The sequence below is a fragment of the Cyprinodon tularosa genome, unplaced genomic scaffold, assembly GCF_016077235.1.
Source record: "Cyprinodon tularosa strain WSP-4 unplaced genomic scaffold, ASM1607723v1 ctg663, whole genome shotgun sequence".
In the NCBI taxonomy this organism is placed as follows: domain Eukaryota; kingdom Metazoa; phylum Chordata; class Actinopteri; order Cyprinodontiformes; family Cyprinodontidae; genus Cyprinodon; species Cyprinodon tularosa.
The window spans coordinates 138,469-159,792 of record NW_024039411.1 but is presented as its reverse complement, the minus strand read 5'-3'; the positions used below and the strand labels follow the sequence as shown (position 1 = coordinate 159,792).

Below are 21,324 nucleotides of genomic sequence, written 5' to 3'. Positions count from 1 at the left end.
AAACTAAACAAGAGCTTCATTTCTAAACAATAACTGACTGATTATTGTCTTCTTGTCTGACTTCAGGTCCGATTCTGCAGGTTTAGAAATACTAGAATAATCATTTTCCTACGGAAATAATGAACACAACATAAATAAAAACAAATCTTTCAAAAAACAAACATTTCAGAGGTTTGGATTCTGAGTTTATAGAAAAATCACTTGGGTCGTTTTATGAGGGAAACAGAAAAACACTTCTGTGAACAAATGACCTGATTTTTCAAGGCAGATTTTTTTTTTTTTTTTCATGAAAGAAAAAAAAAACATTTAACAATTCCTGGACAAAAATCTATAGACTATAATATATATATATAATATATATATATTAATAATATATTATATATATAATAATAATATATTATATATATATATAATATATTATATAATAATATATTATATATATATATATATATATAATATATTATTATTTAAAAAAAATAAAACTTAGGAGAGGAACATATTATTTTTTTGTTTGTTTGATTGATTGATTGGGGCCATTTATAGGAATCCAGCTTCATTTGGGATTTTTGGATTTACGAATTCTGAAAGTAAACTACTTGCAGAAAATGAGCAGAAAGGTAATTGGTAGTTTTGTGAAGAAGGCAATAAAATTGAAGAGTTTCTCATTAGAATCAGTCAGAAAATAAAGACATTTTATACATTTTCTGAAATTTTAAAAGATAAGCCTCTTAAGTTTAGGAAGGAATGGGGGAGTTTAATGTGCTAAAATAATTTACAATAAAATAAACTTGCTTTAATTTAGTGAAAAAATCTAGCTAGTTTTCTGATTGTTAATCTGAGCTTTTTCTTGAAAATCAAACGTTTAGAATAAATTTAAAGACAGATTTCATAGAGAATCTAGGACTTCTAAGTTGCAAAGACAAAAATTGAATTTGATAAACAGGTTTTACAAAAAAATAATGGGAAGAATTTATAAAAGAGCGTTTTATAGATGCTTGTAGTGATAGGAGGGAAATTAGACTTTAAATTTAGGATCATTTCAGGTTAAAGTTTCATCTTAAAAACTGCTTAGTCACTGAAATATTGGAAGTTTAATAGATTCTCATCCTCAGACGGTTTATTTTAGTGTTTTTTCTTCCTCTTAGCTTATTAGACAATACTTCAAGTGTTTTCTCAGAGTTTGGAGCAAAGTCAGGACTGAATTATTTCTTATATTTTAATGTGTGTAGAAGGAGGTTGGTTTTAGTGTCACATAATGGAGTTCAGAGAATGAAGAAGAAATCTTGGAGAACCTAAAGAACTTTTCCAAACACCAATGACGAACCGAGCTCCCGCGCTTTCAGTCCAGTCCATCGTTTTCCCACAAACAAGCGGTTTTTCCCTCCACGCTCAGAATCGCTCACACACAGGAGGAGGGGAACCAGATCCGGGTGGGCGGGGCTCTGTCTGAATCGGCTGTGATTGGAGGGCGTGGCCGTGCGTCCCCTCACAGCTGGTCCTTGTAGTATCCGAGCTTGGCGAAGGACATTTCCCTGCGGAGCTGCATCACCTCCCAGAACATCTGCTCCGCTGCAAACAAAGAACAGGTGGAAAGTTTTAGATTTCTCCCTGAAAGAGGAGAAACTTCAGGTATGAACGTCCACTGAAAATGATTCAATGTGGCTGAAACTCTAGAAACAATAAATATGACTGTAAATGAAATCTTTTGCCACTGAGAGATTAAACTTCTACTATAGTTGTTCAAATCTGCAGCTTATTTACTTTTTTTATATTTTTTTCTTGTGACAGACCAACACATGCATGGTTGTCTAGACCTGGAAGGAGAAAAGCTCAAATCAGTTTATTTCTATAGCTCCAATTCACATCATGTCATCTCAAAGCACTTTCCAGTTCACCAGATCATCCAGTCAGATTGATTCAAAGTTTTCTCTCTAAGGAAAACCAGCTGATTGCATCGACTCATTGACTCTTCAGCAATCCCTCACACTAAGCATGCTTGTAGCGACAGTGGAGAGGAAAAACTCCCTTTGAACAGGAAGAAACCTCCAGCAGAACCAGGCTCAGTGTGAGCGGCCATCTGCTGAGGCCCACTGGGGAAGCTAAAACCCAAACAAATGAGGCCTGTGTTTGTTCCTCTTTACAGAAACCAGCCCGCGCTCAGTCAGATTAAAATCTCCATGAACATCAGTTCTAACATCCTAACACAGATTCTCAGTTGGATGTAGGTCTGGACTTTGACTAGGCCATTACCCAACATCTAAACCTTTTCACTTCAGACCTCTAAAGAGCTTCCATCAGGTTTTCTGTCAGTAATCACCTATAAACAGCTTCCAGGTTTCTACTAATGAAACCAACCGTGTGACATGATGCAGCCACCACCATGCTTCACTGCTTTATTTTGGTCTATCACATTAAATCCCATTAAAATTCCCTGCAATGCGGGGTGTGTTTTAGTATAACCTGAGTTGATCTCTATGGGTTGCTTCTCTTACCGTCCTGCTGTTTGACCAGACCTTGATGGATGTAGCGGATGTAGGTAAAGAAATTACAAACTGCAGTGATCTGAGGAGGAAACAGAGAAAAGTTACTTTAAGGTTTAGACCAACAGTTCATTTCTTCTTTGGTTAAACATCTTCTAAACGGTGAAAATAGATATTTTTCTGTAAACTCTGCAGCAGATGTAGGAGAGTTCACATGACAGCGAGGAAAGAAGATCCCTTCGCTCCTGGAGTCAATGCAACATTGCTGCATTGTTGTCACAATCGTGCTGTTATACAAGCAGACAAGTGCTGCTGCATTATGGGTAATACTGAAGTCCAGCACTGTGATTGGTCCGGCCAGATCTGCCGGCTCCGTTTAATTCAGTCTGCATGGCCAGGCTAGCAAAATGCAGGATCCGCCCTTTGTCCATGTTTTTGATTTTGACTTGAAGGTTAAGAACTTAGTTTTCAATCTGTAGCTGCATCCTTTCTATTTTAAATTAGTATTAAATCTTTTTTATTGAACTTCACCTGCAAATGTGCTAATTTTTATCAAATTATTAGATGAATCAACAGAATGAACTCTAAATTACTCCATGGATCAAATAATCTAAAACAGCTGCTGTTGTTGCTATAGACGTGCTAATAAAAACCATGGCATTAGGGCCAAAATGGCCTCAGAGTTTTTCTCAGCTAGAAGAACCATTGCTGAACCAAAAACAGCCGCAAGTTGATAGATTCAGCTACAGAAACGTCTAAAGGAGTCCATTAAACACCAAGACTTCTAAGGTTTCCTCTGGATAACAGGCCGCCAGGGCAGAGCTTGCTCAAACATGGCGGGACTGCGTCAGTAATCTCATTTCCTGGCCTTGTCTTCATTCAGACTGAAAATGGGTTTATGTGGCGGCTGAAGATTTTTAACACAACTCAGGAAGCAAAGGTGCATCTCTGTTACTATATTATGAAAGAAGAGGTTTGCTTCTTTAAAAGTCTTACAAAACTAAAACAACTTCTCCGTTATTCTAATTTATAGGAGCCCAAACAGTAAACAATTCAGAAACTTTCAGATTAAATGCATTTCTTTTTCCATCTTCACTCAAAATAATCTCTTCAAATTGTATCTTTAAGTTTCTTTCACTAAAGGTACAAAAAAAACAAACAAGAAAATTAAAAAAGGTGAGTTTTTGAGTTGAAAAAGCTTCCTGGATATGAAGTAAAACGTCTTCAAACTTGGAAATAAAGTCCAGTGGATTGTTTTTTATTTTATTTTTTTTAAATCACAGATCCTTCCTCCCAGCAGCTGTGTTCAAAGCTCTGGTGTTTAATCCCAGTAAATAGTAAACTGTTCTTTTTAAGCATTAATATCAATAAATGTTTTGCATATTTCTCTATATAACTCAGCTTCTGGATTTATCCTGCAGGGGGCAGTACTCACTCTGTATCTGCAGAAAGGAGAGACGTAGTAGTAGTTGGACGAGTCTCCAAACTTGATTCTGTGCTTACAGGTTTTGGTCTGACCGCTCAGGGCGCATTTTCTATCAGAGACAGAAACAATTTCATTCTTTCAACAGAAGATGAACTGAATCTGCAAACCAAGACAAACGGAAGACATTGGAGAAAGACTGAGGAGAGAGGATGGAAAACAGAGGAGGAGAGGTTTGCTCTGATCCCTGAGATAAACCTGGACATCAGGAAGAAGGAAGTGAAGCAGGAAGTTAGAGGAGCGTTTGGAGGAGCCAGGCGGGGCGAGGGTTACAGTTTGACGGGACGCAGTCAGACTTACGTGACGAGCTCTGCGCTTCGCCCGCTGGAGGAGGAAATTAAGGGAAGATGGAGATGTGATGATGGAGTGAAAGCCCAATGAAGGGAGGGGAGGGAGGGGGGAGTAAATAAGTGTTCTCACTTTGGTCCTCCGCACTCCACCGCCGACGCTTTGACCACAGGCAGCGGCTGGAAGCCCACCGGCTCCACGCTGAGCGTGTTCTGCTCCACGGCGTCCAGGATGGCCGAACCCAGCTGGAGGACAGGAGGAGAAGCCAGACTGAAACTGGGAAGCTGGACGCCAAGACTCAGAAAAAATAAAATAAAAAAATGGATTTGGTCCCTTACAGTTTAAATATTTCAGACTGACTGTAGTTGTGTATGTTTTTTATTTATTAAAAGGATAAACTGCCTCATTAAACCATGAGCTTTCAGCGATTCACAACTTTTTCCTGCATCAATTTAATAAGCTACACGCGGTTCTGATTACAAAAAAATCAGAAATTTTGGCTTTACTTTAATGGAGGAAATATTTGTTAGACAACTTTTCTCCTCACGTTTTAAAAATAGACTCGTTAGTTTTGTTTCATTTAAGCTCTTTTTCGTTATGGCCTGTTGGTATAAAAATGAAAACCATCAAAATAAGTTTCATCCAGACTATTAATTTCTTTGTGATTGGACTCGGTGCTGCCCCAACTTGTTGCTCACCACATACAAAAATAAATAGTTTTTCAAGATGATGCTAAGTTAAATTTGACTCTGTTACCATTAGTTATAAAACTAAGAAAATGAAATCTTAAGAAGTTATCCATAACAGTCTTTTCTGCTTTAAGTAGTTTTAAAAGTGGTACTTTTACACTTTTACTGGAGTAAAAAGCTTAAGTTGATCCTCTAATTTCTATAAAAGTGTTTTTAAACAGCAGGATTTACATTTCTACTTGATTAATAAACATTAAAACTTTTGACACCTCTGCTGATTTTTGCCACATCTGTAGAATCAAGTCACAGCGTTAATAGAACCTGTATGACAACAGGAAGTAGGTCACAAGATGTAAATTGATTTAAAGAAATTTAAAAACAGATGTGAAACGAACAACATCTAAAGCAGAGCAGCGATGAACTGATTGGTCGTGGAGTTTTGTTCAGCATCTCTGAATCTAGGGATGGGAGGAGAGGAGCTGCTGGTTTCCTCTGCGCACCTCGCTCTTGTTGAAGGTGAGGCAGGGGTTGATGTCCTCCCGGTAAACTCTATCCAGGAAGCTGCAGTTCCGGTCGAGCGTCGGCGCCTCCTTCCAAGCCTTGAACTCACTGAACAGCTGACTGTCCACCTTCAGCGGTAAAAAACAGAACAGGTAGAAGCTTCAGCTTTTCTTTTTCGCTGTAGAAGCGGAGGTCTGAGCCGCGTTCCCACCTCTCTGCACTCCCTAACGATGGGCTGCGTGGCCGCCGGGTCCGGCTGCGTCCCCAGCATGGCGGAGGAGGTGCTCTTGTTCCGGCTGTGGCCCTTCTTAAAGGGCGTCTTGCCGCCTACGGCAGACGGGAGCTCAGCCACGGGGGAAGTGGGGGAGGAGAGCACCAGCGTCTTCAGGGCCTGGACCTCCGCCTGCAGGACGTCGATCTGAGGAAGACGGAGACGCTTTTAAGCTCCTGGCATCTTTCAGGCTCAGCATTTGAAAGAACAGCCTCAGATTCATTAAAACGGAAAAAAAAAACCACCTGGTGAAAAGTTTAACAGCTGATTTCTGTCAGTAAGAGTCACTACAATGAGAGAATCACCTTCCCCAGAGCTTCCTTCAGCTGCTTCTCAGCATTCGCCTGTTTGACGTTTGCTTCTCTCACCATCTTATGCGCCTCCTGGAAAACACGAACGGCTGAGGTTTTTAGAGGTTTATATAGTTTTAGGCTGCAGCGAACGACGATGAAAGCTGGATCTAAAACAAAAGCAGACAAACACAGAATCCCAACACCTTGTGTGAGGAAACACGAGAGGAAAAGGAGGTGGAAGGAAGAAATGCCATGTCTCCTTTAGTCCAGTCTCTGTCTGGCTGCTGGATGAGGAGAACAGGAGGTAGAGGAGAAGGAGGAGGACAGGATGGAGGAAGGAGAGGGGGACCGACCTGGAAGAGACTGGCGGTGAGCTCCTCCAGCTCCTGGCCGAGCTGGTCTCTGACTTTAGACAACCTCTCACACTCCTCATCCTTCAACAGCAGCTCCTTGCACACACATGCATGTAAATGAACAGAAAACAACAGAAAACAAAAAACAAACAAAAAAACATGAATGCATGGAGATCAAAATAACCGCATGGCAAAAACAAGAACTGGAGATGAAATGAAAATTAAAACCATATAAAATATGGAATGAAATAAAATAAAATGTGTATTTTTCACTCTAAAACTTTAACAGGAGTTTAAAGCTGATATTTTGATGCAAAGGGATGAATTCCTCTGCGTTACAGTCAGGATGTCACAGAGGTGTCTGTGTTTGGGTGTCGTACTCTCTGAGCCTTCGCCAGCTCCTCTTTCAGCCTCTCGCATCCTTTTTCTCGGACCTCCATCACCGACGGGCTGCGCAGCCGCGACAGGCTCTCGCTCAGCGCGCTGCACTCATCCACGTCCTCCCCGTACAGGAAGCCTCCCTCCGCCGGCTCTGCCTCCAGGCCCGGCACGCTGCGGGCGACAGGAGAGGATTTCTGATCAGAGATGAAAACAATCATAACAATAAAAGGCTTTGTTTGGTTTTGGCTTTTCTACCTTCCATTGTGGCTGTGCCGCGGCGTGGAGTACACTGGCTGCGTGGGGAGCTGATCGGCACGGAGGGACTTGGGGAGGCCAGCAGGAGGCGGTCCCAGTGAGTGGGTGCGGTACAGGGAGGTGGGCGGGGTGCTGTGGCGGGATGGAGGGTGCTGCTCCGTTTGGTTCTGTAAGTAAACATGATTTCGTCAATAAAGCTTTACGTAGAAAAGCAGAACTTATTTACTGTCCTGGTTTAGCGCTGCGGCTGCAGAGAAGCTAATTTTAGTCACTGAATGAAACCTGAACGCCATAATAGAGAAAAAACGTCACCTTTTGTCCAGATCCATTAAAGGTTTGTGTGAAGAACAAACACGTAAAAACCTGATCTACAACAGCTGGTCTGAATAATGAGTGAACAGCAGGCGCTTCATGAGTGTATGCTGATCAGCAGAACATGCAAAAAACTGGGAGGACGACATGAAAATGTACCTACCAGCCACTATGTGATGAGAAGAATTTAAATGTTTATATTTAGCGCATTTTGAAAAGTCGGGTGCAAACACACACAAAAATGTCAGCAGTCATTGAATCTAAAAGGAGACGCAATGAGAGTCAACGTGGTGAAAGTCTGTTATTTTGACTGTTCAAATCACAAGCAGAAAGCAGGATTATAAATATTATAAAACACCATCACTATACAACTTTTTCATCAAAACAATTATTTTTCAATCAATAACTTCCACAGAAAGTCTGAAGTGGTACAGAATTAAATATTATTTATACGAGTAATAATACTACAGGTCCAGGAATATTTACTTCCTGTTATGATGTTGACATCAGCAGAAAATTATCTGCACCAATAGGAGTCAGAGGAGATGGAGCTCAGGTGTTGCTAGATCCTTGTTGCTCCGTCATGGAGCTCAGGAATAGCTTCCTCTCTGCTTTAGATTGATTGTTTTTTTAAGCCAAAAGAAAAAATAAGACGGCACAAACACAAAAAAAGCTTTGACGTTCTCCAAGTAAAGAAAGCAGAGGGCTTTTGGCTAGCAATGTGTGCGGGCGTACACTGTATGCCTTTACTAAAACAATGACAAATTGTATGCCTTGCTTTTGGGAAGTACGGCTTTAGTTCGCCCTAATTTTCCCCTGGAAGCACAAGCAGTAGATGCTGGAGTAGGAAAAATAGAATTTATTTTTTTTGCTCGACACACCAAATCAACCAATCAGAAGCTGATCTGATCTGTATTATCTGTTATTTCTGGTTGTTTCAATCTATTTAATGACAATTGTATCGTTTAACTTTTTCTCTGGCGCCATCTGCTGGCAAATATTAGCATTTTTAAGATACTTTTTGTCCCTTATGCTACGTTCACACTGCATGCGCCTTGATCAGCAGAAGCAGGCAGTTTACATTGAAAGTCTATGATTTATGCGCATCAAGGCGGATCAAAAGGTCCAGCAGCACGTCTGTAGCTGCAAGAGTCGCGCATTTTGACGCATCTGAGCAGGTGAAGCAGCGCCTCATGAGCTTCTGAGCAACGCGCTTCACAACCAGCAGTTGCTGGAGTTGGGAAAATGTAACTTTTGCTGCCCGATACGCCACATCAACCAATGAGAGAAGCTGATCTGGGAGCTGGCAGGGAGTCAGACGCAGCACTGCTGATGCAGAGCGCTATGATCACTCCTCTGAAACCGTTTATTAACGCCTAAATTAACTTCAAATGTAGAAACCTGCCGGCAGAATATGTTGGCTTTTATTATCCTGCTGCCTGCAGTTGGTAGCACAGACCTTGCCTAGTAAAGTAGCCCCACCCACCAGCAGCCAAAATGATTTCTTGCCTGCGGGTGGTCAAGCCTCGATCTATGTCCCAGGCCCTAAAACTGGCGGACCAATCACAATGCAGGGATGTGTTTTGAATTTTTGGATCCAAAGTGGGCGGGGTTTGAGTGCGGGATGACAAAGCTGCGCGACTTTGGAGAAAGCACAACAAGGAAGATGGCAACAACTATTGAACAGTTCTGGTTTGACTCAATCCTTTAGAAAGATGAGCAGGAAGAGGCTCTATGCTCATTCTTTTTTAAGAAGGACGTATTCAGCTTTTTACCAACTGGCTGTTTGTTTACACTCCTCCACCAGCTTTCTGTCGCGCTTACTACGTCACAGTCAGTTGCGTTTATTGGTCAGAGTGTTGGCCAATAGGCACAGACATGTTTTCCTCCTCAACAATCTTCCAATGTCTCATTGATCGAGGCCAGACTAAATTACACATTTAATCTCACATTTAGTCTGGTTTATCAGGATACCACAGACCTGAAAAACGCTAACATCTACTTCCAGCCGCCACCAACAGGAGGGGAAAACCCCCAAGAGGCGAGTGGGCCTGAGGCAGCTGCTGCTGGGGATTCCCAGTGACAGCGCAGCGCCGGTATGTGGGGGTCTGAGCGGCTCCCACAGAGAAATAATCTTTGAAGGCAGGATGGTAATCTGGATGAACTGACTGCACAGACCATGTTTTCAGGAGGACTTTCTCACTTCAACATAGATTCTAACTACTTTCTACCCGCTGATCACAGCTAATATAGCAAAGCTGCTCTCTGGCGTTGAACACAGGAGCAGCAGAAGCATCAGACGCATCTGACTTGTGTACAAGCATCAAAAATGGAGCAGCTGATGCTTCTTTGCTGCTCAAATCACGGTGTGAACGTAGCATTAGACTTTCTGATTGTTTGAATTAACCTATGAAACGTAATAATGTAGCTTAAAAAATAATCTCATGTCTTCCTTATAAGATTTCCACCTCTAATCAAGCACACATACTTCCCATAATCAGGACAAAAGTAGAGTTGGAACAAAGACAGAAAGTTAGCTGCAATCCACCTAAACATGCAGGGTTAGGGTTCAAATGTTTTACTAGAATAAACCAGGTGAAACTCAAACGCTTCCATTTGAGGAGGTTTGGATAGAGCAGATTAAATGCAAAACATTTATATATTTTTTTACAATCTTGGTAAATTGCTGGTCTAAGTGAGTCTCTCTTTCAGCTAAAGGCATTTTTAAGAGTCTCTAAACTCCAGTTAATGATTCATCAATTACTAAATTAATTAACGACTATTTCAATAATCGATTAATCTGATTGTTTCAGCCCTAATCATCACATATATGAATAATTAGAAAGTTGGACAACTTCTCACGGCAGCAAAGGCTCAAACTGGACGGAAACCAAACTGTTCAAAATAGTGATGCACGATATAAAAAATTTCAACCGATACCGATAATTTCCTGCTTCTCAGGGCCGATACCGATACTGATACCGATATGTTAAAATTTAATTTAATTTTCTTATTAACACAACATTAACATAATATAATGATATAATCTACTTTGTGCAGTATAGATAACTGATGAATTAGCTGATTTGACCTATCTATAACAAAAAACAACAACTTTGTGACACTGCAAATGTTTATTTCTTTTCATTTCACCAAAAAAATAAGGTAATCTGCTATAAAACATGTAGCAAGACACAGATATGCATCAAACATGCATCTTAATTTAACAAAAAAAGTGCATCTCTTATGGAGGTATGTAATAAAGTAAAGTGCATTCTGAAAACCATTAATGCTTGACTGGATTAAAACAAAACTCAGTCATTTAGATAAAAAAAATGCTTACAACTTCAACTTAAATGATTTCCTCTTCTCAACATGTCCTATGCTAACCACTCCCCAATCTTGTCACTGTTTCATGTCATTACATGTGGTCATATGCCATCATAAAACATATAGCAAAAGTTCTAACAACAATAAGCATAAAATGTGCCTCTTAATTTTAACAAAACGTACATCCCTTAGGGACGTAAATATTTAAGTCTGTTTCAAAAATAAAATGCTTAAATTCTTCAAAACTCTGTTGTGAAACTTATGTGTAGTCCGTTCTGGTCGATTAGGCTGTGGATGGAAGAGTGTAGCGTGGCTCCAAGTGTGCCAACAGGCTACGAAAAGATGGCTCTTCGACCACGGAGAAAGGCTGGTCGCCGAGTGCAATGAACTCCATTATTTTGCCGTTAATGGCTTTGGTCTTTTCACTGTCTCTCGCAAAGGGTCTACTTTTTTCAAAAGACTGCAGAATGGTAACATCGGATTTTCTTCCTTTAGTTACCGCATTGGTTTCACTGCTTGTGCTAGCTGCTGCAGCCGCTGCCTCATACTCTTTTAATACCTCTTCGCCGCGGTGCCGACTTTTCAAGTGAGATATAAGATTACTTGTGTTAAAGCTTGACGACCTTTTTCCTCCTCTCGGAATCCGCAATGAACAGGCGTTGCATATAGCGAAAGCATTGTCATTTTCTGCCACTGTGAAGAACGACCATAGTGGTGAAGGCCTGTTTGTCTACTTCCCCCCTCACTGGCTGCATGCATTGGATGTGACGTGCCACTGCGCGTCATGGCTTGTGTCGTCAAAATAAAAGTCGTTACTCTTGAACGCAGTTTCCGCATTTTTATTAAATTATCGGCTATTTTTATCGGTAAAATATGGCTATCGGGCCGATAGAAAATAAGCCCAAATCGGCCCGATAGTTTAGGTGACCGATATATATCATGCATCTCTAGTTCAAAATGCTTTTAGAGTTTAGCAAACACAAATGAGGAAACATGAAAAACATTTCTAACATTGTGCAGCGCTAAAGTGCAATAAATCCCAACATTAATCTGAAAATTTTTTATGTGTGATAGTGTTGAAATGTTGCATTAACCTAATATCATGTAGCTCTGGATACAAAATTTGCCATTAAAAACAAAAACCTTTAATATGTCATCAGAGCCAAGAAGAGCAAACTGTCTGAAATCACAACAGATCACAGCTACCCCCGATGAGGAATCCAATTAATCTACGACAAAGCAGAAAAAAAAAAAAAAAAAAAAAATAATAAAATAAAATAAAATAAAATAAAAAATGAATAAATAAAAATAAATAAATAAAATAAAAAATCTAAAAATTTAAATAAATAAAAAAATAAAAAAAAAATTTAAAAACTAAAGAATAATAAAAAAATAAATAAATAAATAAAATAAAATTAATTAATTAATAAAAAAATAATAAAATAAAATAAAAAACAAAATTATGATAATAAAAAAAAAAAAAAGAAATAAATTAAAAAAAGAAAAAAAGAAAAAGTTAAACTGGTTGTGAGGCAGAGCGTGCTGAGAGCTCCTCCTACCTGTAGGTCAGGCGTGGTGGGCGAGGCCAGGTTGACCTCATGGAAGCCCTCGAGCGTCTCGGCATTGCTCTGACCGCCACTGCTGGCCATAGCAGCTGCTCTCAGACATCATCCGCTCTGCAGACGGCAGACATTAGAATGAACCGAGGCTAAAGTCTGGTTATCAGTTATATTATCTGCTTTACAAAGTTCACCATGATGAATCACAGGAGGCAGGAAATCAACAAAGCTTGTCCAGTTATAATATTTAGCTTAGCGAGACATTCAATGAGCATCTTTAGAGTAAGGACGATGTTCATCTATCCATGCGTTTAGGATTAAATTATTTTCAGTCAAAACATTAAGAATAAGACCAAAACGACATAAATGCTAAAAGACGAAATGTTGGGACTATTTTCCGCTTCCTGATCTGATTGGAAATCCTGCAGAACAAGTTTTCCGGATCATTTTGAAAGGTTACAGGGAAGTCTGGCTGTTTGGAAGCAAAACAAAAACCAAAGAGCAGATCCTGAGATTTTCCACAGTTTGTCTGCTGAGGCCTGAGCTACGGAGGTGGTTAACTTCCCCTGGATCCTTTATGATCGTACAGCTGATGCTCTGCCTCTTTCTATCAGGGTAAAACCAGGAAGTTAACCTTCTATCATTGACCAGTGAGATTTTTAGCAGTAATTTATAGCAGAAATGTTAACACTGGTCCGGCTGTAGACGTGGAAACGGGAATAAAACCCTGACTGAACACACTGGATGGAAAGAACAGAGACAGATCGTTTATAACTGGAGGAAGACTTCATCTACTGACGACACATGGGTGAAATTTAAAGGACGCGTATGTTCCTGTGGTGCTGATGGTACCATAGTTCAGCTGTGGATGGAGAAGCCGACAGGCTCTGGTTCCAGCTGAGCGAAACAACAATCCTTCACCTGAAAGACACACAGAGGAAAAACATTAATTACATCTTATATCTCATGATCTATGATGCCTTTTTCCAGGTGAATCAGATAGAAACATGGTGATTCCTAATCCTAAAGCCGCAGACAGGCTCCGGTCTGTCTCCCGCGAGCGTTTAAAGCTCAGAGCGCCAACATTAAGTGGTCGTCCATCACAAGCATAGCTCATTTGCAGATGTGCTGAGTCGTGACTTTCAGTTAAAGACTCGATGGACAACCTGGACAGAGATGGGTTCAGATTTTTTTAGATATTCAGCCCAAAATCTTTCAAAGGAGGCAGTTTGATAGAGGAAAAAAAACAACAGGAGTAAGATCATAGTGAGAAGCAGCTCTCTGCTGGGTTTCTGCTGAATCATGTGATTAATGGAGTCTGTGGTGCAGCCTGAGCTGCATGCTTCAGCTGTCTGAACAAATATTTGGATCGACTCTGCCGTTCCAGCCTTCCTAACTCCACACATTTTATGTGCAGCATGTCTGCAGCTAATCAAGAATCATTGCCGCGGTTTGGGGATTTTTTAGGTCATTCCTGCAGGAAAATAAAAGGTGGTAAGATTCTTAGAAATAAAAAATGACAAAGTTTTGTCCTTTCTTCCATTGGATGGAGGAATCAGAAACCAAGAACAGGAGACAGATCCAGATGTTCTTCCACACAGAACATCACCGCCGGGGCAAAAAAAAAAAAGCACGGAACTCAGCTTTCAAGCGTGGTGATGGAGAGGCACTGAGGACAAAACCTGAACTCTGTCATCAGATCAGCGAAGCAGAACCACAGCCGAAGATCCAGGATCTTTTGCACGACGCCAGCAACACCAGGAGGATGTGGGAAGGCATATGGACGATCACACTTCCTCTCCAGGTAGATGCAGCAAACACTGACTTCCTGAATGAAGCGAACAACTTCTTTGGAAGGTTTGAGGCACTAAACAGCCTCCAGCAGTGAAAGCTGTTCCTCACCTGGACGTAGCTGAAAGGAGGAAAACTCTGAGGAGAGTCAACCCAACAAAGGCCCTGATAACATACCTGGGCAGGTGTATAAGGAGTGTGCACAGACTCACAGACATCTTTAACACCTGGCTGGACCAATCCATAGTGCCAGCATGCTTCCAGTCTGCCTCCATTATTCCAGAAGCCTCAGGTCGCCTCCCTCAATGATTAGCAGCCTGTCGCTCTGACTCCCATCATGATGAAGTGCTTCCAAAGGCTGGTTAAAGAACACATCGTCTCCAGTCTGCCGCCAACATTCCACCCGTTCCAGTTGGCCTACCGACGGAACCGCTCCACTGAGGACGCCATCTCTGCTGCTCTCCACCTGAGCCTGGCACACCTGGAGGAGAAGAACACCCACGATGGATGCTGTTCCTGGACTTCAGTTCAGCTTTCAGCACCATCATCCCACAGCATCTGATGGGCAAACTGGAACAGCTGGGATTCAATACACCAACAGACCTCAGTCAGAACGCCTCTGATGTCATCAGTCTAAGCCCCTCCCCTCAGGGCTGCGTCCTGAGCCCCCTGCTGTTCACCCTGATGACGCACGACTGCGTCCCCAGGTTCACCACCGATCACATGGTGCAGTTTGCAGACGACACCACGGTGGTGGGCCTCATCAGAGACGACGACGACCTGGACTACAGAGAGGAGGTGGAGCAGCTGGTGGAGCAGAGATAACAGCCTGATCCTGAAGGTGGAGAAGACCAAGGAGATCATGGTGGACTTCAGGAAGAAGCGGCCTGACCACGCTCCACTGCTCATCAACAGCTCAGCTGTAGAGGTGGTCAGATGCTTGAATCCAGGATCTGATCTTCTCTCCACAGGTGAGCATCAGAAAAAAAAAAAAAAAAACTGACCAGTAGGTTAAAGGTTTTAACTTTTAAGTTTGCTTATTCATCATGACAAAGTCTTCCTGTTTAGGATCCTGGCGTTTGGACTCCTTCCAGCAAACGTGTCCAGAGTCGCCCAGAAGAACCAGCTCAGACCAACTGGACCTTCCTCTGAATCATCTGGTGAAACTCACAATCACATGGAGCTAATCTGGAAACCATGATCGGTATGTTGTTTCTTTTTGTTTGTATTCAGGGTGAAGGTCAGATTTATCACCCTGTAATAAGATCTATAATAAATCCACAGCTTGATGATTGGAGGAGGTCTAACAAGGGATCTATTGTCGCTCAGGCAGTAAAACTGTTTTAGGGAAGGAGTGGGGATGGAAAAGGGAAAATAAAACAATTGTCTCCAAAAATGTTTATAACCGAAAACCAGTTTCACTGCAAAGGTCGAACTCCAGCAGAAACGCAGACAGGAAGTGGAAACCGGAGTGACAGCCGCTCTATTTTGGGACCGGCGGGTTCTCCACACCGGTCCCGCCTGATGGACCTGGAGCCGACTGTCTGCATGTACAGAGTGGGAGTGTCCCTGCATGTAAACAAAGGCTAAGCTATGTGACAGGAACACAAAGTCACACCCAGTTATTGGGCAACGCGTCAGCTGGGAGTGGAACCGCTCACTTCGACTCGTGAAAACATTGAGGGTTTCATGCCTGCAGCAGATTCAGACAAAAAACAAACCGACTGAAAGAAAAGAAAAAATTCATTTCAGAAATGCTTCAAATATTCTGCATTTTTCTGATCTGCCACTCTGGGTCCCTGAGCAAGACCCTTAACCCCTGATTGCTCCCCGGGGGCCGCGCAATGGCAGCCCACTGCTCCCCAAGGGGAGGGGTTAAATGCAGAGAGTTCATTTCATTGCTCTGTACTTGTGACAGTTGATTCACAATAAAAATAAAAAATAAAAAAGTTCTTTAGCTAATCCCTCCTCAGGTCTGCTCGAAATAACCCCGCTACAAAGATCACAATGCAATTAATTTTATTATTAATTATTTATTTTTAGAAAAGAGTCATTTAGTGCTGAAACTTTAGCTACAATAACATCATGTTTTAAAGTATAATATTGTGTTACAATCTTCTTATAAATATTTTATATTTAAACTATTTCTTACATTTATTAAAAATCTACTAAATTAAATACATTTGGTTTTTAAAATCAGATTTGACAGCAATTAAATAAAATAGGAAAACTATTTTAAATTTTTAACTATTTGAGGATAATTTAGCAATATAGATATGAGCGGAAACTGCATCTTCTTTTTTATAATAATGAGTATTGTTTTTAATTCTTATTACATCATCATGTATGGTTTGAATTTGTTATATCTGACCAACTGTAAGGGTTAAAAAAAAAAAAAAAACTTTATATTTTCCCAAATCAAACAAAGTTCCTGGATGAGGGAAGTTTCCCTAAAGCAGCTCTGATGCTAAACCCTCCATAAACACAGAGACTCAGGGATCCATCAGCATCCATGACGCTGATCCACCAGGTGAAACACCACCTGCCTCACAGCAGACTGCTGATCTCCCTCTGGCCGGTCTCCATGGAAACCGGTCCTGGAAAGCCTGCGGTAACCCGAAGCGCTGAAGGATGCGGATCACAGATCCAGTTACTCAGGCCGCCCGCCGCGCACTCATCCCATTTCTCTGCACGCGGCTCCTGCCTTCGCCATAACAGGTCGACTGCATGTTTTCATCGCTCATCTAAACCTGCACTGAGACACCGACAGCTTTTCCTTTACGTCCATCAGTTGACCACAGAATGATGACCAGAAAACAGCCGAAGGCAGCGAGGGAACATCGTGTCCTTCAAGCAACAGAAAATAAATCCTAACTGAAAGATCTGCAAACATCTGGGTCCAGAAGCAGAAACTGTTACTGGAGAACCACTGCTGAACATGAGGAGCAAATGATCCGTTTGGATCTGGCATCACGGCGCAGTTAGATCACCTGATTTATCATTTGTAGAACCACCTTTCTACCAATTAAACCTGCAGGACTTCTGTCTGTACAGCTTTGTACCGTTATATGTTGAAATATCTGCTCTTTTCCTCTCCAATGCACCCAAAACTCAGTCAGATATGGAGTTTAAAGAATCTGGGAGCATCAAAGTTAAAGTTCCACCAATACATTGGATTCACGTCTGTGCTTTGACTAGGCCATTCTAACACATCAGCAGGCTTTAATCTAAACCATCTATTGTATCTGGTTAGTTATCCTGTCCCCACAGAGGAAAGGTTTCCCCTTAGTATGATGCTGCCACCACCATGTATACCCTGTGGATGGTGCATTCAGGCAGGGACGGATGTAGGAAATTTGGGGCCCTAGGCTAAGACAGGCAGGGGCCCTCTGAATGGAGAAGAACACATAGAACAGACCCATTCTCCAGATAGAGAAACGTTAATAGAATAGACATCCATTATCTGTTCTAGGTTGTGTCCCTCTCTTCTTGTCCCTTTTCTTCTTGTTTTCCTCTCTATGTTTTGTACTCAGCTGACTTTTCATGCTGTCTCTAAAGGAATGACAGATTTTTTCCAAGCACTAAGCTCACTTAGCTGATTGCTCCTTCCTGTGTTTCCAAAAAGGCCAAAGTAAATAACCCAGTCCTTCTTTTCACTGTAGACAAGCCATGATCTGCTTATCTGTTCTCCATTTTTCATTTGGATGAAATAATAGCTGCATGAATCATGACAGCAGACAAGATAGAGGAGAGCAGGAGGCGGGGTTACCAATCTACTCGCTCTGGAGAGCAGAGTTCGCTGCTTTTAGATGTTGTCTCCAAAGTCTCCAGTAGCAGAAAAAAGTCTCTAGATTTGGCGCTAGGAGCTTTTTAGAAATCAAAGTGCTAGAGGGGTCTGAAAAGTGGCTAAATATAGCGACTAAAGCGCTAAGTTGGCAACACTGCTCTTTGCATGGTTTGTTTTCAAATGGTTTGCTGCTGTCTGTTTGGACCTTTCTGAACATGTGCAGCAAATGGACTGATCCAATATGGTGGACACTGAGGGGGGGGCTGAGACACACTCAATATTATCAGCATTCTGATGGCTTTTTAGCAAAAATATATTCATAAAAAAACATAATTATTGTGCACAAATAAGGAATAGTTGTATTAACTATACATGGCAATAGAGATTTATGGGGCCCCATGAAGCTGAAGCTAGTTCTGCTTTAAACCTCAAATCCCCTGAACTGTGGCGTGTTTCTTGGTTATTATGATGCTAATCGATCATAAATAAGGCTTTGGGATTTATTCTCCAAATGCACACAGCATCATCTCAGAGGTTTGGACTTTACCTGAATATATCAATGCATCTTAAGTCAATCCAGCAGTTTGAGGAGGTTCTGATGGGTTCACATCTGGACCGAGCATAACTCTACGCTCAGGCAAAAAGCATCTTTCATCCAAGAGCTCTGCTCTGGTTGTTCCATCCCAGACAGATGGAGTTTACCAGCAGAAGCTCACCTGCTTCAGGGGGCAGCTAGCACAGAGGCTAACAGCTGCTAGCAGCTGAGCTCTGAAGTTAGCTTCTGATTCGGCACACAGTTAAAGGGCCATTTCACCTTTTATACAACAACTCTGAAACACACCTACTATCCAATAATAACTACTCTAGTGAAAATTAGAAAAATTAAAAGCAATTAAAATACATTTATATTTAAGTTTTCTAAACATACTTTAGAAGCTGACCCTCGATTTAAAGAGATAAATGCAGCACCGAATGAACCCAACAGATAGAGCTTTCACAGATGGTCCACTGCATTTAAACACATACTTGATCAGCGTAGAATAATTACAGTAAAGTTTAACGGATTCTATAAGGTTGGATTTGGACCAAAATCTGCAGATACGCTCTGAATCACAGGCTAACTTCAGCGTCGTTTAGAGCTAACAGGCGATTAACGGCTGGAGTAAAAAGAGCTAACCGCTGCAACCTGACATCAAACACAGACCAAACGCGCCTGAAAGCCGAATCTGTCCACTACAGGCGAGCTGTAGAAATAGCCACATAGATTTTGGTTCACTTTATTTTGAGGAGAAGCGACGCCTTCCTTTACTAGCCGCATTTATTAGCGAGCTAGCGGGCTGCATATTCAGCTAACCCGGCTAATGACAGCAAAGCAGCGGTAACCGTTAAAGACAGCCGCAGACTCACCGTGAGGACATCCGCCGGCGGCTCTGGCTCTCGGTAACCTACCGGAACAACCCGAAAAAAACAAACAAATAAACAAACACGGCGGAGCGGCTGTTGACGCAGAGCCTGACGGGCTGAGGATGCGTTCAGAGACGCCTGGGAAAATAGAGCCTCAGGTGGCGGTCTGGTTCACTGCTCTCCTGTGTTCCTGGAAAAAAAGCGCAAACGCCTTGATGTTCAAAAGGGTCACCGATCTATCAATAAAAATTTAATATTGAATATCTTGAACTTTTCCTTAACAGTTAAAACCAAAACAGGTGTACATATATTATAAAAAATAATAATCGTAAATTTTTTCTGTTGATCAAAAATACTTATATATATATATATATATGTAGTTAAAAAGATATTCATTAATCCTGAAGGAAAATTAAACAAATGCATTCATTTTACATTTAAATTCCTATTTTTATAGTATTAATAATTTAATGAGAATAATTTTATTCAATAATAATAATATTATTATTAATAAATGCATTTAATTATTTTTTTATTATATCATATTAATTTTTATTTGCTTGATGATCTACTTATGAGGGAAGTCTTATTTTCAAAAAGCAAATTTTATAACCAGCAGACTGAGACTTCATTTTAATTTGATCTGATCCAACCAGCAGAGACTGATTTACTGTTTGGTTGCAGTTTAGCCTGCATGCAGATTTTTATTAATCCATTAACTGACTGAATAAATAAAGTAGCCTAGTAATGTGCAGAAAAAAAATAATTGTAAGTGTGTTTACTGTTATTTTAGGAAATAGTCTAAATAAGACAGAATTAAATATTGGGTTTTGAACAGGATTCAGCATAAAAGTTTTGGACCAGTGATTTGAAAATAAAATAGTCAAAATATTAGCAGTATTTTATTTGAGTGAAAATTCCATCATGTATCAGAGAATCTGCAGTTAATATTATACATATATCATGTCTCAGGAATTTTGCACAAAACGTGGGTTTGATTATGTCCTTTTTGTGTTATATTATTTTTAGCCAGCAGAGGGCAGTAAATCCAAACAGATGATGCATAGTCTCCTCAATCTGCTGTTTCCTCTCCTCTGCAAACCTTCTAGATTTACATCAGAGCTGTCTTTAAAGATAACATTTTACTTTTATTTATTTTTCTTTATTATTTAAGTTTTATATTTAGGATTAAAGAACTGAACATCTGTAGGGTGAAGTTTGTGTAGGCAGAGGAGGACATCCATGAAAATAATGAGGCAGAAGTTATTTGTGGGATGAAATATAGTTTGAACTCTGAGCTTTGTTTATTTTATTAAGCTGGGATGAGGCACTGATTGGGGTTAAGGATGAGTTCATTATGTTTATAGATGACATTAGAATTGATCTTTAAAATTCAATAAGCGTAAAACAAAAGCACCACGTGAAGCAGAGGGAGAAACAGCTTCATTCCACCCAGAAAAAGTAAAAACTCAGTCCAGGAGTGGAAATGCAAATGTGCCTAGAAACAAGATTTTTAAAATAAGAAGAATATAACATTTCACATGTCTCCAAATTCTAATAACAGAGGAAAAATGTGCAAATGCCTAAAAAAAGAAATAATTTTTATATATAATAATTAATGAACATATCATTTTGTCATAGTTTTCATCTACACACTATTTAGCTCAGACTCTTGTATATATTTTTACATAAAGTCACTCTTCATCAGCAATAAGGGCGCAGAGAACAACTATATAATTGAATCACAAACATATGAATAATACATTGGCAAGAAAACTATGAATCATTCCCCTGGAAAATTTAGGTTTAACTTTATGGTTTAAAGATGTTTTTTTCAGTCTGGAAGTAAGTTTGATTCCTCTGATTACTGCCAATATAATAAGGAGGTGATTGCTCTGATTTTTACATGTTTTAAATGATTATTTAATACTTTAACACTGTTTTATTATTAGTATTTGTGAGATGACTGATTCATTTCCATTGGAAGAAAATGCTTTAATGAAAGTATTTCTAAATCATTATTTACTAATACTGAATAGTTTTAGGATTGAAAGTATAAAATAGACGGTCTAAATGTTTTGTTGTGATGACAGCTTCTTAGAAATAAACAAAAACAAAGTGAGTCAAACTGTTCTTCGTCTGCAGCT

The 21,324-nt window shown here is 40.4% G+C and overlaps 1 protein-coding gene across 3 annotated transcripts; it reads right to left on the bottom strand.

Moving 5' to 3' along the window:
• Positions 1 to 1,135: 1,135 nt before the first annotated feature.
• LOC119771297 (RAB3A interacting protein (rabin3)) lies at positions 1,136 to 19,333 on the bottom strand. Of its 3 annotated transcripts, XM_038267157.1 has the most exons (14): positions 19,181 to 19,333; positions 13,048 to 13,116; positions 12,196 to 12,312; positions 6,995 to 7,161; positions 6,739 to 6,910; positions 6,359 to 6,454; positions 6,018 to 6,095; positions 5,653 to 5,859; positions 5,441 to 5,569; positions 4,384 to 4,496; positions 4,264 to 4,287; positions 3,916 to 4,015; positions 2,493 to 2,562; positions 1,136 to 1,569 (listed from the first exon to the last, which is right to left on the bottom strand). In XM_038267157.1, exons 3-14 carry the CDS (start codon positions 12,283 to 12,285, stop codon positions 1,487 to 1,489), a joined length of 1,329 nt encoding a protein of 442 aa, XP_038123085.1. In that variant the 5' UTR covers positions 12,286 to 12,312; positions 13,048 to 13,116; positions 19,181 to 19,333; the 3' UTR covers positions 1,136 to 1,486. The 3 variants fall into 3 exon arrangements, with proteins under 3 accessions (XP_038123085.1, XP_038123086.1, XP_038123087.1); XM_038267158.1 differs by lacking the exon at positions 4,264 to 4,287; XM_038267159.1 differs by lacking the exon at positions 6,359 to 6,454.
• Positions 19,334 to 21,324: the final 1,991 nt, after the last annotated feature.